At 40.0% G+C, this 17,043-nt stretch overlaps 4 protein-coding genes across 7 annotated transcripts; 1 reads left to right on the forward strand and 3 right to left on the reverse strand.

Annotated features, from left to right (window-relative positions):
• Positions 1 to 1,892: 1,892 nt before the first annotated feature.
• Positions 1,893 to 7,343, forward strand: LOC124499045 (TBC1 domain family member 1). The gene is made up of 6 exons (XM_047062894.2): positions 1,893 to 3,079; positions 3,135 to 4,622; positions 4,680 to 6,047; positions 6,101 to 6,193; positions 6,254 to 6,413; positions 6,475 to 7,343. The coding sequence occupies exons 1-6, from the start codon at positions 2,327 to 2,329 to the stop codon at positions 7,044 to 7,046; spliced, it is 4,434 nt and encodes a 1,477-aa protein (XP_046918850.2). The 5' UTR covers positions 1,893 to 2,326; the 3' UTR covers positions 7,047 to 7,343.
• A 976-nt stretch (positions 7,344 to 8,319) lies between these two features.
• Positions 8,320 to 9,557, reverse strand: LOC124499062 (uncharacterized). Its single transcript, XM_047062917.2, has 2 exons — positions 9,291 to 9,557; positions 8,320 to 9,222 (listed from the first exon to the last, which is right to left on the reverse strand). Exons 1-2 carry the CDS (start codon positions 9,555 to 9,557, stop codon positions 8,515 to 8,517), a joined length of 975 nt encoding a protein of 324 aa, XP_046918873.1. The 3' UTR covers positions 8,320 to 8,514.
• Positions 9,558 to 11,857: 2,300 nt separating this feature from the next.
• Clic (chloride intracellular channel protein 5) lies at positions 11,858 to 13,565 on the reverse strand. Of its 2 annotated transcripts, none has more exons than XM_047062921.2 (6): positions 13,468 to 13,565; positions 13,285 to 13,334; positions 12,859 to 13,078; positions 12,499 to 12,804; positions 12,266 to 12,440; positions 11,858 to 12,215 (listed from the first exon to the last, which is right to left on the reverse strand). In XM_047062921.2, the coding sequence occupies exons 3-6, from the start codon at positions 13,006 to 13,008 to the stop codon at positions 11,974 to 11,976; spliced, it is 873 nt and encodes a 290-aa protein (XP_046918877.1). In that variant the 5' UTR covers positions 13,009 to 13,078; positions 13,285 to 13,334; positions 13,468 to 13,565; the 3' UTR covers positions 11,858 to 11,973. The 2 variants fall into 2 exon arrangements, with proteins under 2 accessions (XP_046918877.1, XP_046918876.1); XM_047062920.2 differs by having other exon boundaries at positions 13,285 to 13,372; positions 13,468 to 13,529.
• Positions 13,566 to 13,858: 293 nt separating this feature from the next.
• Positions 13,859 to 16,475, reverse strand: LOC124498909 (branched-chain alpha-ketoacid dehydrogenase kinase). Of its 3 annotated transcripts, none has more exons than XM_047062742.2 (5): positions 16,179 to 16,475; positions 15,218 to 15,884; positions 15,095 to 15,163; positions 14,868 to 15,026; positions 13,859 to 14,808 (listed from the first exon to the last, which is right to left on the reverse strand). In XM_047062742.2, the coding sequence occupies exons 2-5, from the start codon at positions 15,746 to 15,748 to the stop codon at positions 13,987 to 13,989; spliced, it is 1,581 nt and encodes a 526-aa protein (XP_046918698.1). In that variant the 5' UTR covers positions 15,749 to 15,884; positions 16,179 to 16,475; the 3' UTR covers positions 13,859 to 13,986. The 3 variants fall into 3 exon arrangements, with proteins under 3 accessions (XP_046918698.1, XP_046918697.1, XP_075587711.1); XM_047062741.2 differs by having other exon boundaries at positions 15,218 to 16,090; XM_075731596.1 differs by having other exon boundaries at positions 16,125 to 16,475.
• Positions 16,476 to 17,043: the final 568 nt, after the last annotated feature.

Raw genomic sequence — 17,043 nt, forward strand, 5'->3', positions numbered from 1 at the left:
GTACTTCGATTAGTCAAATATCTATTAATAGTTGTGCGAATTGTTTGTAGTGGAACCAACATAGGAAAAATAAATATAATTAAACAAACAAATAAAAGCAATTCTTCTTTAAACAATTTTTTATTAATCAATGTTTTACAAAAAGTGCTAGATTCTAGAAATGGCAAGTCCAAACTAACACGACCAGTTCAGAATTCAAAATCGAGAAAATAACAAATCCAAACTAACACGATCAGTTCAGAATTCAAAATTCACAATCGAGAAAAAGGCAAATCCGATCTAATACGATCAGTACAAAATCAAGAAAATAACAAATCCAACCTAACACGACCAGTTCAGAATCGAGAAAATAACAAATCCAAACTAACACGATCAGTTCAGAATTCAAAATTCACAATCGAGAAAAAGGCAAATCCAAACTAACACAACCAGTTCCGAATTCAAAATTCAAAATGGAAAAAATGGTAAGTCCAAACTAACACGACCAGTTCAGAATTCAAAATTCACAATCGAGAAAAAGGCAAATCCGACCTAACACGATCAGTACAAAATCAAGAAAATAAATCCAACCTAACACGACCAGTTCAGAATCAAAAAAATAACAAGTCCAAACTAAAACGACCAGTTCATCTTCAATGGCAGAACATCCGATACATATCGAATTAATTAAATGTAACAAACATTATTTAACTCTGAATCTTGGAAAACACAATTCATCATTGAAAATAATTTTTAATGAATCTAAAAAACGGTATAGAAACCAACCAATTCTGGTAACTAATTCCAATAACTAACCATCTGAACTGCTCGTGTTAGGTTGGATTTGTTATTTTCTCGATTCTGAACTGATCGTGTTAGGTTGGATTTGTTATTTTCTCGATTCTGAACTGCTCGTGTTAGGTTGGATTTGTTATTTTCTCGATTCTGTATTTTGAATTCTGAACTGCTTGTGTTAGGTTGGATTTGTTATTTTTTTGATTTTGAATTCTGAACTGGTCGTGTTAAGTTTGACTTGTTATTTTTTTTATTTTGAATTTTGAATTCTGAACTGGTCGTCTTAGGTTGGATTTGTTATTTTCTCGATTCTGAACTAGTCGTGTTAGTTTGGATTTGCCATTTTTTTGATTTTGAATTCTGAACTGGTCGTGTTAAGTTTGACTTGTTATTTTTTTTATTTTGAATTTTGAATTCTGAACTGGTCGTCTTAGGTTGGATTTGTTATTTTCTCGATTCTGAACTGATCGTGTTAGGTTGGATTTGTTATTTTCTCGATTCTGTATTTTGAATTCTGAACTGGTCGTTTTAAGTTTGACTTGTCATTTTCTCGATTGTGAACTGGTCGTGTTAGGTCGGATTTGCCTTTTTCTCGATTGTGAATTTTGAATTCTGAACTGGTCGTGTTAGGTCGGATTTGCCTTTTTCTCGATTGTGAATTTTGAATTCTGAACTGGTCGTGTTAGTTTGGACTTACCATTTTTTCCATTTTGAATTTTGAATTCTGAACTGGTTGTGTTAGTTTGGATTTGCCATTTTCTCGATTGTGAATTTTGAATTCTGAACTGGTCGTGTTAGTTTGGACTTGTCATTTTCTCGATTGTGAATTTTGAATTCTGAACTGATCGTGTTAGGTTGGATTTGTCATTTTCTCGATTCTGAACTGGAATAAACGAATTAACAACAAATACACTACATACTGTTATTTTTGTAGTACATATTATATATTATTTTATTTAGCACATTTAAAATCATTATCATAATCTATTTTACGCAGTGCTTTTTCTTTGTGTGCCGCCAAATTTTGAAATCGTAAAATGTGTGCCGCAACAAAAAAAAGGTTGAGAATCACTGTGCTAGAGTGAAAGAATCATTAGTAGTTTATAGAGAGAGAGAGAGAGAGATGAATGCACAGTAAATGTTGTGATGTATGGCTGATCAAATTGAATCGTGATATTTTTGTTATTACCCGCCTTATTGAGGCTGATGTGTGACGTATTGAATTGGCCAGTATCCAGGCATTTATTTCAGGGATCACGGATCATATATAACTCGTGTTTCACGTGTACTGACTGCGTGTGCGTTCATTGTGCTGGCTGGTGATCCGAACTGAAAATTCTGTATGCACGTTCATGACGACGAGCCTGGTCGTTGTGATGTTTCTCATATTGATGAGCAGTAGCCAAGTTTGACACAAGAACAGGGAGTGTATGCTGTAAGAATTGCCTGCTGCAATTGTTTGCTTCAATCCGAAACACCAGAATCACTGAGCCAACCATAAAATTCTTTGTGTAGTGCCAATCTAAATATTGATCAAAATCAAATTTAACCCATGAAAGCGAAACGCTTGTCAGGGGATTTTAGTAGCCAGATGGCTAGAGCCAATGTGTCCAGCCTATTGACACAGCTAGGCCTCACTTCTCCATCCACTGGTTCATCGACCACATCGCCCTCGTTGTCACCGTCCTCGTCATCTGGGTCAATGGCTGCAACTGTAACGGCATCAAAGGTACCAATCGGTCCATGTTCGTCTTCACCCGCATCCTCTGGTCATATTAGCGATAAAGTTCAAGTTATCGAAATGGCAGATATGGCCGAATACCGGCGTTCTGTGATCAGCTCATACAATGTCCGATTCATTGGGTCAATCGCATTACGGAAACGACAAACCTATCCTATGTTGAATTGGATCTTGACCGATCTACTATATCAGTCAAAATGTGTTGGCATGGACTTATCTGCCTGCATCACCAATTGTCTGATGAAAGAAAACGACAACGAAAGAACCGAAGGTTTTCGACATCTCAAGCAGCAGTTAACACAGGATGGCGACCAGACCAAAAATGGATTGCTTATCAACATGGACATGGTGCTGGCCACTACATCGGAAGGCAACTCGTATATGTTTCAGATGTGCAATCCAGTTGATGGACAATGTCTTTTGAAGCACAAATTTAGCCGAATTTTTCTGTTTGGAAAATACTGTCGCCAACCATCGTTGTTTTACTATATACACAAGTCAGATGAGGACGTCGTAAACGCTGTGCCTAGTATCTATCTGTTTCAGGCGGAAAACCAAGTCCAGGTAAGATTCTAATTGCCAAATTTATGCACTTGACTCAAACTGTTTTCTCACATAGCAATCGGAAATTTGTATGAAGTTTAATGAATTTCGATGCAAACTGCAGTCATTAGAATCGACCAAAGGTACTAGATCAACAGATGACTCGAGCGATACGAACAGCACGTACAATCCGTTGTTTGAGCTGAACAACCAACAAATCAACATAAATAACAATTGCTTCGAAGTACGTCATATTGGCTCTGTGCTTATCACACAGAAACGATCCACACCATCCATGATTGACCGGGCAGCCGACAAGCTCCACCGAGAAATTCTATGTGACTATCCTCCCGATTCTGAATCTACGCTTGCATCCGATCGATCAGCTGAATCAACCGCTGTCACCACCACTGCTTCAACCAGTAATAAACCAACGGTCATCACCACCACAGGTTGCTCCCGTCGTCAATACCGCAAGAACCGTTTTCTCGTACAAGTCATTGAAGAGTCTAACGAATCAAATGAGCCAAGCAGCTCGTTGCCGCACCCATCTTCGATAGAAAGAACCATCGAAGAAGAATCCAAATGCTGGCCGCCAGATTCAAATGGAGGCAAGCAAGAGCCAAACAAAACAATGTTATTCATTATTGGCACTATGGACATCTGTCTTATTTCAACCGAAAACCACCGACAAGTCTATTCCAAAGTATTTGCCAACATTTCTCACTGCTCCCAGGGTTCAAAACACGCTGATCACTTTGGAGTAATTGTACGTGAACCGTACGTTCCACCACAACCTTCCGGTTTGGACTTTACATCCATGTCGCATCAGTCGACCACAGCTACCGCCTTTCAAAAAGTATCGTCGTCCACAAACGCCAAAACATCTACCACATCCGCTGTCGAGAATTACGTATTGCACATATTCCAGTGCCAATCTGAGTCGATCGCCAATGACCTTTTATGCTCATTGCGACAGTCTTTCAACAACGCCTTTCGTCACCAACAAGCCGCTACTGCCACAAAGACAGCAGCGGCTTCCGGAAGCAAGGACAATTCGCCTTCATCAGCTTCAGGTTCGCAGGAAAACATTTCAGCAGCTTCAGCACAACCTCTAAAAGGTTCGACAACTTTTAACAACACTCAGTATTGCGGCAATTGCCCGATGAACTGGTTCCATCAGCTTTGCCTTGATATCTACGGCCTCGACGATGTTAAAATTTTTGCCATGTTGCTTCACAGAATACGGCACGGTTCTTCAGAGCGTCGTTGGCGCGAGTATCACAACGTATTCGAGTATTTACAGTTAGATAAACTTGAACAACGTGTCGACTTATTGGTCATTATGCTTAAGGCAAGAGTGGAACGAATGCAACGCTATCATGAAATACGTGATGGCAAATGTCGCATGGATCTGATCAGTCTATATGAACAAATCGAACAACATGACCCGGTTTTACGTCAATACCAGCAGCAGAAATCTACTCTCAGTTTGAATCGGCTTGAAGGCCTTCGAATGATGGCTCGTAGTTCCATTAGCAATACGTTCGATGCATTTCGAAAAGTGAGTAATTTTAATTTTTTTCATGTAATTTGACTAATAGTGATGCTTCTCTCATAGCGTAATCGACAATCCCAGTCCAACGAGAATCTACAGAACAACTCTGCAGCCAGCTCACCTTTTTCCTCGTTAATGAACCTCAACTCGCCGACATTGTTCAGCGGTGGTTCATTATTTGAATCGTTGTTGGTTTCCGAACAACCAACAAATGATCATCAGGCTTCAATTGCGACTGTAAGTCAGGCTAGCAATCGCGACAACAATCAGTCATTTCAACGCCGTAACACGGTGGCCAACTGTGGCCGAGACGACGAACTCGAATCTGTAGTAGATAAACAACAGAATCCACTTTGTAAAAGTAACTCGATTGACGAAGAAGACGAGGGAAATCTTGCATCAAACAACCAAATTAGCCAAAAGCAATCGACACCTACAACCACAGGTTCCAGATCTGGGACACCATACCGCAACCAACCATTAATGGACATCTACATAAAGACCTCCAGTGGTAATGCTATGTCATCAGCTCAATTTTCCAGTATGGAAGAATTGCGACAGAATCTCAACCAATTGCTTGATCCGATGTTGCTTGCCACTGAGACCGTAAACGAAGTGAACAAAATTCCAGACGAAGACCACGATGATTCAGTTTTTGAAGATACGAAGCGCATAAATTTGCACCATGACCAGAATAACATCGAGCCAAGTGATGAAAATCCACAATCCGGTTCTGAAGCCTCGTCAGCCATCCAGATGCGTCATCAGTTATTTCGTCGTATTCGAAAATCGCTAAACGCATACAAATCCAATGCCGACATTGAAAGCCTTATCAATCACAGCAATGCAGGATCCTGTTCGCTTATAGACCGCGTAAGTCAATTATATGTGGATATTCCGACCATCGAGAATCAATCACAACTGGAAATGACAATACTTCAATGGAACAAATTGATAGAAATGTTTGAGGCTTATTGTCACAATAATCCTTGCCAACCCCAACAACTGCAACCTAACGTCGTCAATGAAGACGAAGGTGCGATCCAAACACAAGCTCAAACTATGCACTGGTGGAGCCACTACGAACGATCCATTGTGGAAGCACTTCGAATGGGTGTACCAAAAGAGATTAGATCAACTGTGTGGAAGTTCCTGGCTAAATATCGTCGCTACCACCAACATGGACAGTATGATAACTCATTGCTTCGCGATCGTCCTAGCTACCGCAGCTTGCTTAAACAATTGGCCATCCACCAACACGCCATATTTGTTGATCTTGGTCGTACGTTCCCAACAGTACCTTATTTTGCAGAGCCAATGGGTGCCGGTCAATTGGCACTTTACAATCTGCTAAAGGCCTATTCGTTGCTCGACAAAGAAGTTGAATACTGCCAAGGTCTTAGTTTCGTTGCTGGAATACTGCTATTGCACGTAAGTGTCTATATCTTGCAAATCATTCAGATTATCAGTTATCTTTCTCGTAGATGAACGAAGATGACGCCTTTGATCAACTTTGCTATGTTTTATACGAATGTGGACTTCGGGAGCAATACAAACCATCGATGGATGCATTGCAGGTAAGTCTAATTAGCATTACCATACAATGAAAGCCTAATTAATCTTTTATTCGAACAAAGATGCAAATGTACCAACTGAACCGCCTGCTCTATGACTTGAAACGGCCACTTTATGACCATTTGGATAAAATGGACATTTCACCCACGCTGTACGCTGCTCCTTCATTCCTTACCGTATTTGCCTCCCAATTACCTATTGGATTCGTGGCCCGAATGTTTGGTTTGTATCATATCGCTCAACATTAACAAATTCTTTAATTAATTGTTATGCTTATCTTTAGATTTGCTCATGTTCTATGGCATGGAAGCTATTTTCCGTGTGTTCTATCTTCTTATCGACCGAATTCGAGAAGAGATTCTCAGTACGCAAGTTGGAGATTTGGAGCGTATCATGCACCTTCTACGAGTTGTCATGCTTGATTTGAGCAACGATGATATGGCCCGATTGTTTGATCAATGTCTTCCGGTGATTACCAGCAACAGCAAGCACTCAATTCATTCGATGAAATCGCGGCTAGAACAATACCGACTTGAGTACCAGATTCTGCAGGAAGAATTTGTCCATCTTAATCAGATCAACAAGCTGGCCGTCGAGCAAAAATTACAGCTCAAACAGAAACAGCAACTCAAACCTGTCCATCCAAAAGCCGAACATCAGCTAACGTCAGTTGAAACAATTGCTGCAGCTGCCAATCTGGATACATCAGCTTCGGGTTCTGCCAAACTGATTGAGTGCCTTCGAGAGGAGAATCGTCGATTACGTGAACAAATGGAGCGACTTCATAAACAGAATTTGCAGCTCAGCCGACAGATCGATGAGCTTCAATCTCTAGGCCGACGCCAGAGCCATTGATACTCTTTAAAACACGCACACACACACAAATACACACCTGAAATTAATATAGTGCCTTCAAGCTATTTAAACTACTTTTTTAATAGATTTTTGCATACGGACACGCGCACCCTACCGGAAATGGTGTGACAATGGCCACCATTAATAATATGTAATCGTATAGCGTATGGTGGATACACACTTGACACACACATACAGAGTATATTGTTATGGCATCATTTACCATCCTGCACATACCAAGACACGAACCAAGTTGTTTGCTGTGAAAACAATAAAGCCAAACCATTTGAACGGAAACCAGAGCCCATCATTCACATCAGGCCAAACAAAGCAACCGCTCATTTGCAATCTATTCAATTCTGGAAGCCAGCACATACACACATACACATATTGAAAGTTGTAGAGAATGGAACAGGAGCAAGTTTAATTTAAAATTTTAATTTATTCTTTCTCTCATACACATACTAAACACAGCGGGCATCCTGTGTCCTCTATGTGTGTGTGTGTGTGTGTGTATGTATTTGGCCATTCATCATAATTGCTGTTGTGTTGGCTCTTGTTCCAATTGACAATGGGTTCTATTTATCAGTATTTGTGAGTGTTTGTCCAACACCTTCAATATGAATGAAAAAATCGACCAGAAAAGAGATTGTCATTCTGGTCACGCAAACAGGCAATAAATCTGTTATATTCTAATATAAATCGAATATACAACATTGAATGACCTAGGAGTCATGAATCGATGGCCAATCGCTACGGCTAAAATTTTCATCCATCATCAATCAGGTCCGCTTGATCGAGCCGTCAATTCAACTATCGAATCGATTTATCGGCGTTGGCTAGTGAAAAGCCTTTATGAACGATTCACCTGAAACGTGAAGAGGGTACTTGAAACTTAGCAATCAGAGTGGCTCTTTGCTGCCTTGTATATGGATACATCAGTGAGAAGGCCGCTGCCATCAAATCAGATGTAATGAAACTCATTATGTTCCAGCAGTCTTGTTAATTGCCATGAACATTAGGCCATTAATGCATGTCTATATTGTAGACGTATTGCTTCCTAGTTGTCGTTGGTTTTAGATGTTGTCATTATCAATATGATGATTAGGGTCATTAAGACGGCCATACTTACTCTTTCATCATTATAAAATGATCATAAGGCCTAGATGATAAGGCCGGCACGTCGACATTAAAATTTCCGAACCCGATAAAGACACACACACACACGAACAACCTGGATATGATACACATAGAACCGAGAACATATAGTGAATTTCAAGCAAAACTCATTTTATCTTTTTGGTTTGTTGTCGGTTGGTAGTAATGTTGATAATTTAATAATGGTTAATCTCATTACACAATCAGAATCATTTCCAGCCATTCTAATGCGATTACAATGTTATTCTGTTATCATGTAATGTTCCATTATTTTTCTACTTGATTCGTTGTTGTTGTACAAAAACTATCGTCAGGTTGACTTTGTCCATTGTGATGCCCAACATTCGACGGCTGCTAATCGCTGACATCGTTGTTCTAGTTGATTCATATGACCAATCCAACTGTGCTGTGAATAGTGATGTTGTTGGTCGGCTGGAGCCATGAACAAACGACCGTTATTTTCGCACAAACATAGTTGCCCTACGGTCAGATAAGTACGACCTAATTTGGTTGGCACAATGGTTCTTATGGCTTGAGAATTCAGCTGAATTCTTGTAGTGTTGATCATAATACGACCATGGCCACTGTGAATAGCAATTGCCACTTGCCGACTGTTCATTCTCACAGAATGGTTTTGAGAATTGATTGTCAGATGTCTGGTTCCACGTAGACGAATATGATTTGTATAAGAAGTGAGCATCAGACTTGACGAAGTTGAATTATGAACCGATTGTAGCTGCATCACTTGGGCAGATCCATTTTTCATTGAAAGGGCCCGATTCTGCAGGGCAGGCGTCGATCTCATTACAACTTGATCGACAAACAGTTTAGATGAGGCAGGGGTTTGATGGTCGATGAGCATTAATAAACGATCATTATGACTTGATCGAACAGTGATCATTTCACCCACTTTGGCCAGCATTGAATCGGAAGTTAAAGCTAATGCAGCCATCGATGATGACCATTGATGAGGACGCATTTCTAAATCGGCAGATTGAACACGTAATTCAGATGAATCCTGTAGTAGATAGAAATAGAAAAAAAATCATAGGGATGGTGGATTTTGGTACGACAGGAAATACAAACTATTGGAGATGCCAAACGTTGTACGGATAGTTGGCCATCTACGCGGACACTACCGATCAAAGGCAAGTAACTGTCGTTGTCGAGTTCGAAATTTAATTGGCTCAGCAACCAAACCAACAAAGACAAATTTAGGGTGACCATCAAAGTCAAAGCAAACAGAATAGTTGAATATTGCTGCATAGTTGACCATTGAACAAATAGAAAAGAGTATACAGATCTTTGGCTCTGTGGCCTTTGATTAGCGGTAAGAATAGTTGGTTGATTCATTGCAACGTCGTTAACTATGACAAAGACGGAATGTGATCAGGTTAGAATGAAAAGTGTTAAATCATCTGTCACACGGGAATGAGGATTATGAAACTAGACCTATTATTGATGAACGTGATGGCTTCATTAGGCTAGTTTGTCGGTTCACATGGATTAAGAAATGTTCGTAGTCGCATGATGACAGGCGGCCAACTTTTCATTATGATTCTATGAACTAGTTTTTCATACACTAGACAGGTTGTCACCCAATCAGTCGTGATCGCGATCATATCGAATTCAAGAAAGCGCGAAAGCAAAACTTTAGCATTAACTCCGGCCCTCCTGCCCGTTTGCTTTCCTTACAACAAACACACATTTCTACACATATAGACCGAGTTTATTCTACGCTATGAGAAAAATTCAATTTGCTACTGTTAGCTGATTGGTTCACTGGAATCAATAATAATCGAATTAAATTAAAAAAAATAAAATGCCCTAATGAAACTGATGTGCAGCTCTAGCCGATCAGATCAGATCGAATCTCGTCTTGGCATCTGCATTGATAACCCAACTGCAAGTAATTGAGATTGTCATCAACCAACCATAGCACATAAAGATACACATGCAAAGGCAGGGATTAGTTGGAATTTGGTGATGACGAGCAATGAATCGATCGGTTGGCCATCGATTCTGCTAATGAATGCTGGTTATTATTGTAGACCAAATGTCCGCCGTGATCGATCCATAGGGCTGGTCATGAATGGATCATCCAAGCTTTCCTTTGTTTCTAAAGAATAACTATTTCTCGTCAATGAACGCCTTGCATTCATGTCACGTTCTTCAAGCTCTGATTACGGCTTTTTGATATGACGGCCAAACGAACACAAATCTAATTTGGAAGCCATCGATGCTGATTATACGTCCAGTGTCCAATCATTGATTGGCTAGCCATAGCCAATGATTGGAGAATCAGGTGAGGAGAAAGCAGCAGCAGCTTGACATTTCATTGGCAGCGGTAATTACTAGTTGTGTAAACGGCGCTATTGGTAATCACTGTCCCAGAGGAACACAAAGGCCATAATTTAAATCCGATTCCATTTGATTGGATTCTATGCTGCTCATCATCGAAATCGGGCGTTATAGCAGTCAGGTAGACCAGTGGTGACAACTGGGCCCATTTCAATCGGCAGCAGATGTTCCAAAGATAACAATGGCCCAAATCCAAGTAGTTACATGTAAATCATTGCCGCATGCATGGATGCAGCCAGCATATGGCTGCCATTATGTAAATTGTCAAGATGTGACCAAGATTCTCATACACACATTAGTTATAAAAGCAGACATCTGCCACACACGACATAATAGATTGACAGGCAAAAATGGCGACGGGATAACAAGCCAATTACACGAAACAAGCAATTATGTCATTGCAGCCATTAACTGTGATGGGATCAGATTGCCGGATAGTGCTTGGTCAATATATAAGAATAACTCACCGATCAATGGTAGCCTGTCAACAAATGTCACACTGGCCAATGGAATTAAATCGGGTCTGTTGCTGTTACAGTATCTGGTTTGTACAAGCCGATCAACCGATCGCGACTGACTGACTGACTGAATGAATTCTTCACGACCGACTACGATGGGATTCAATAGCAGTTATTGGATGGTGCGCATCATCATCATCCAACAGACGAACATAACGGGCTCAATCCATTCTCCAGCCAGCCATCAAGCCTGAATAATGCAACTCTCAATGGCAGCCTATTTCAAGCCCTAGATGCATGATTATTTGATTATTTGACTATAATATATTATATTATATATGCATTAATTTGGCTGCTGGGCATCGAGCAACCTGCATTCCATTTCTTGAAATTTATTGCTCATTAATTCCTAATTAACAATTACATAGACAGCCGAAGGCACGTTCATACCTTTATTTGCATCGATTCTACCAATTCTACAATAGTTTACTGTAACTAGGATAATGGCAGAATTTTTCAGAGCGCCATCTGTGGATAAAAAATACAACGAGAGTGAATGGATAAACATTTTCTGATCCAATCGTGAAGCTTGAATCAGAAAGAATCTATGGCCTTTATTTAATTTGGCAAATAGAATAAAGTTCAAAAACAAGGGCCGTTCGACACTTTTTCATTATACAACTTTGATTCTTCCCTATTGGAAAAATTTTGTTTTTTAATTACACATGAAGGAAATAATATTTTTCTGTCTATAAACCAAATTTTTTTTACGCACACACATATATTTATAGCGCGTTGTATTTGAGTTTTCAATCGCTCTTCAAAACAAACAAATGATAATCATGTAAATTTTATTCTCGGGTATTTAATAAATATTTTGCTCTCTGGCTCAACAATGATTAGACGTAGAGGAGGCAACAGAACAGAACATGGAAGAAAGTAGAAGAGGCTCACAACTGGTCGCCAAACGCATCCAATACCGATTGAGGTATCGATCGGGAATAAGTTGGTGCTTCAAGCTCCTCATGCTTAGTAAGCTGCTTAGTGGCCCCTTGCTTCTGTTTATAATGGTTGATAATGTCCTGATCTGCCGGACAGCTTTGTTTGAACGCGTCCAGATTGTACATATGATACATGTATCGCCAAAGGTAAATAAATGATTCTGATATTTCGAACCCGGTAAAGTATTTGCCTGCAACAAACAGAATTAATGACTAGATGGTGAGTTGAAAGAAAACTTACCAGCAACCCGAATATGCTGTAGACGGGTCATAAGTTCGCAATCAAAACAACAAAGCGTGTCGCCAGTTAGATAACGTGTTTTGCGTTTGGCCAGGTGTTGATCAATTTTTTTCAATTGGTTTTCGAAAGCCTGCTTTGAATGATCATCATTCTTTGTGAGCATAACCTTGAATTTCTGAAAAGTTAACAGTTAGATTAGGTTATATATCGTAAAGCGCCAGTAATCCACTCACAGTGTAAATGTTTTCAATGACGCTAAGAGTCTCCTTGTCCGAAACGAATAGGTTGTGTCCACCCGGAATGTTTTTCATGATATATCGCTCAATCTTTTCGTTCTCAAGAACCGGCTCGCCCCGGTCGATTAAGATAGGAGGTGGCGTCGAGTCGAATTTAGAGCGAAAGTCCGGCGGCGGCTTGAGCATGTCGACCGTGGTCACCTTAAGCGAAATTGTTTTCAGCTCGGCTAACAGGTACAGGTCCATAAAATATTCTTGACCGAATAAACATGCTCCTTTTCGGCGACCGTCAATCGTTGATGCCTGATTGTTAAAAGCAAAAAGTGAAATATGTTTAGACGGATGGCAGCAACTCACCTTAATGATCAGTTCGATTTCTGGAATGTCATCTTGGTTGTTGTTGTCGTCCTGTGGCGGTGCTGCTTGTTGGAATTCTGGTAAAGTTGTTCCGTTGTTGCCTGTAGGCTCTATTTCCATGTCCGGAACTGATGCTGGTTCAGAATCCATTTGGCTGGTCGTTGTAACTGATATGGCTGGTGTTGAGGGCGATGAGCAGTCGAATATACGATCACTCAATCTGCAAAGTAGTAATATGAATGAATGAGTCAGTAAATGATAAGTTGTGAGATAATTGACACATAATCCCGATGGCCAACATCGATATGATAGTCGTCATGGTGTTACTAAATAAATCACCGGGACAACGCATCAAGAACAATGCAGCCATTACATTGATAAGACGCCAAATTTGTCGATGAATGCAATCAGGGCGGAATCACTTACCTTCACACCGATGATTTTTTTTTGGGTACAAACGGCTAAAACGAAAGACCCTAGAAAAATTTTTTGAATTAGGTGAGGAAATTAAAAACTATAACCAATTTCAAGTATTAGATCAATCTGGTATTCGAGACCAAAACAAATGAAACGAAACGTCAATTCACAAAACATCAACAATTTACTTACTCGTCAATAGCTCAATCGCACACTCAGCAACGAAATCGGCAAGTTTTAGTATGCTTAACGCCACTTCATTGACATGATAGCCGTTGAAGATAATGGCGACGCCTGTTGCATAAGTTCACACATGCGCGTAATACGGCCATCAATTTCATTTGGGCCTTGGAATGATATATCAAAAGCAAGTTTAAAAGAACAATGGCCGCCATCTGTGAGTTGCGATAAGAATGATTCATGTGAATCCAATGATGATCGATTCTAATATAATCAGAATCCAGAGAAAGAGAGAGAGAGCTAAATAGAACCAGAGACAAGTAATGATAATTAAAAACCAATCCAATTCTTGATTATATTTTAATGATAATTTGAATTTTTTTACTTTCAAAAATTAATTATAATTATATTATTTTTATTTATTATTATTATTTATGATAAAATTTTTTAAAAATACTTACAAAAAAATCAATTGAATTACTATTTAGAAAAAATAATTTTATTGTTTTAAAATATTCGACGACAAAGTGTTCAAATACGAAACGATTCGTGTTTGCCGTCTATATGCCTCAGCCGAAGGTAAACATCGGTTCCAATACCTTGCATCGATTCGATGGTCAGTTTGCCATTAAGATATTCGGCGTAAGCACGCGAAGTTGGCAATCCAAAGCCAAATCCATGCATAGGTGAGGCCTGCATAGAAGAATCTTTCATGATATTTTCAAGGATTCCACGATCAAAGCGAGAATCAGTCCGATTGGCTGTCGTGAAGTGGTATTGAGTGACCAGATCGACAAGATCGTGTGCTATGCCGCCGCCACGGTCGCTGATTCTGATAATAAAATCGATGTTGTTCGAGGCGATTGTGACCATTATAGGCGTTAGGTTAGAATCGGGAACCGATGCTTGTGCTTCTAGAGTAGCTCTTACGGCATTCTTTAGCAGCTCAGGTAAGATATAGTCGAGCGGCGTCCGAATATAGGGAAAACAAGCGTTAACGTGGCCGTTGATCTTAACAGGGGGTGCACGGCCATAATGCCGCTCAGAGAGCTTTGATACGTAATCAACCCAGTAGTCAATCACATCTTTGGGCTTCATGCGTACGTTAATGATTCCCACGTAGTCTGGCCGTTCATTGTTATCGTGTAAGGCCAAGTGGTGCTCTGCAAGCATCCTAATTCCTAATCGCGAAGTAAGTGTTCGGTCCAAGAATTGGCGAATCATGTCTTCGTTTTGAATGTGTTTGCGACATTCACGGAATCCTTCAGCCAGCATGGTAACAATATTTTTGTGGGCATCGAGCAACTCTCGCAGCATGCTGGTAAAGCTAAGCTCTTTCTCTTGGTCTGTGATCTGATGATAAATGAACACTAGGTCAGCACTAGGTTATAGGTTTCATAGAATTTACTCACTAGAGGATGTTCAGAAAGCAGGTAAAAAGCTTTGATATACATCTCGTGGACGGCTAAGATGGTCGGATGGCAGCCGATCAAAAATGGCAGCGAGCGGAAGCCGGCGATCCGGTGGGCAATTCTCACAGGAAGCTCTTTCTGCAAATACATAGCACTACGCTATAAAATACAGAGAACGGTTAAGCAAGCATAGTCCAAATAAACTTTATAATAATGGATGCACTTACCAAGGTGTGGCTGCCATCGGCGCTCTTGCCAGAATACAGTATGGTCGCAGGCGTCAATCGCACTGAAGGCTAGAATCGATACCAATAACATTAGCTTACAATGATAACATTATGGATACTTACTTTAGTAGCTGCAATGTCGATAGCTGACTGGTTGTAAAACCAGTTAATACTCTTTGACAGTGTCGAGGTCCAAAGGGTAGACTTACGATTTGTGCTATTCGTGCTGCCGGTTTTGGGACCAGCGTTTGATCGACTGCTTCCATTGAGGCTAGTGGATGGATCGCTGGTCACGTGCGATTGCTGAAAAGTGGAAGTTGAACTAGGTTTGGATAACTCATTCGTATGTTGGTGACTGTAGTAGTTTTTGGCAAATGTATTGTCGTTGTCGCTGTTTGTTTTGTGAATACAGGGCCATTCGCCGTTTGTGGAATTGGATTGAGATTCTATGATGGGCGATTCGTTGTTCATGGCCATTCGAATGTGACGGAAGAAGCTGTTGGGTGGATGGCTGTATCGCTGTCGTGGTCTATGTAAACCGGGTTCATCGTTGCTGGTGCTGCTTGTAAGTTGATGGAAGTTGATCTTATTGGCCAATCGGTGAAAAAGCAATGCTTCACGACCATAAAGCCATGTATACCGTTTGCATAACATTGCAAAAGGAAGTGTGGTCAGCTGTCAGTCCGTGGCAAGGAGCCAGAGAAAATATGACGATCCAATTCGAATGATGAATAGATGCGCTGATGGACAAAGAAATTCAGCTCTCATGGACGATCTGGCATCGAGACAACTAGTCAGCACAGGATTAGCATCATTGGATGTGCAAGCAAACATGCAGAGGCGCCAATCATTGTGCCATTGATAAAGCAAGACAAAGTCCAATTTCTGAATCGCTGACTGGATCTATACTATACTTGTTCCCAGTTATTCGTTCGATCTAATCTAATCCTGTCAAATTTCGCTTGCTGAGTGGTAACAAACGTACAAATATCGCGACTGGTTATGTAGCAATTGATTTTGATGGACATACCAAGCATAGTCGTCACAAAGAGTTTGGATAAGCAGGAAGTACAAGGTTACTAACCTCAATGTTGATAATGATCCATCGCTCGATTGCTTGCCCGTTATAATATATAGAGCAAAAATTGTAGAAGATTCTGGTCCGATCCGATCTGGATGTTTAGCAATATTCAACTGACTGCTTGATGATTTGTCATCTGTCTGCTTTGCTCATCATTTCTCGTCGATTTACGATGAAGATAAACGAGCGCGATACGCCTGCGTCATAGTTACCAACGTCATTGCCGTTCATCAAGGATGCGGTTGCTGACCACTAGTCGAACGATCGATTCCATCAATCATACAGTCAAACTTTTCGATAGCAAGCTTGGTTACTGAATTTAATCTTTATCATAATGATGATGATGATGATGATACAAAGAAATGGTTTCCTGTGAATACTGCAGGCGCCACCTTGTGTAGTACACATGTCTGATATGGCAATGCTTGCAGATGATAATGGCTATAACTGGATCTTTGGTCACAGTTTAACTGTTCATACAATTCATCAACGAGAACTGGGCGTCACATTCCATGATAACTTGTTACACATGTTGAGTCGTGTATCTTGCTGGCCATGAATGGTTGTCAATCCAGTTTGTGTCGTCACTGTTGAAAAGTATTTTTTTTTCTGGGACATATATATTTTTTTTTTTTTTGAAATTCTTTTGTCAACAGCATTTCATTTTTAAAAGTATTCTTATTTGAAATGAAAAAAAAAATTCATTTTTGTTTTTGGTCCATCCCCTTCGCTGATGATATAATTAAATTTTTATTGTTACCAAAAATTTTTTTTTTTGAATGAAAATTTTCACCAAAATAACAGTTACAATTACGAACTTTCTTTCAGAGATTACTTGTTCGTAAATCGGGTAAAAATCACTTGAATT

This window comes from Dermatophagoides farinae, chromosome 5 (assembly GCF_024713945.1).
Source record: "Dermatophagoides farinae isolate YC_2012a chromosome 5, ASM2471394v1, whole genome shotgun sequence".
In the NCBI taxonomy this organism is placed as follows: domain Eukaryota; kingdom Metazoa; phylum Arthropoda; class Arachnida; order Sarcoptiformes; family Pyroglyphidae; genus Dermatophagoides; species Dermatophagoides farinae.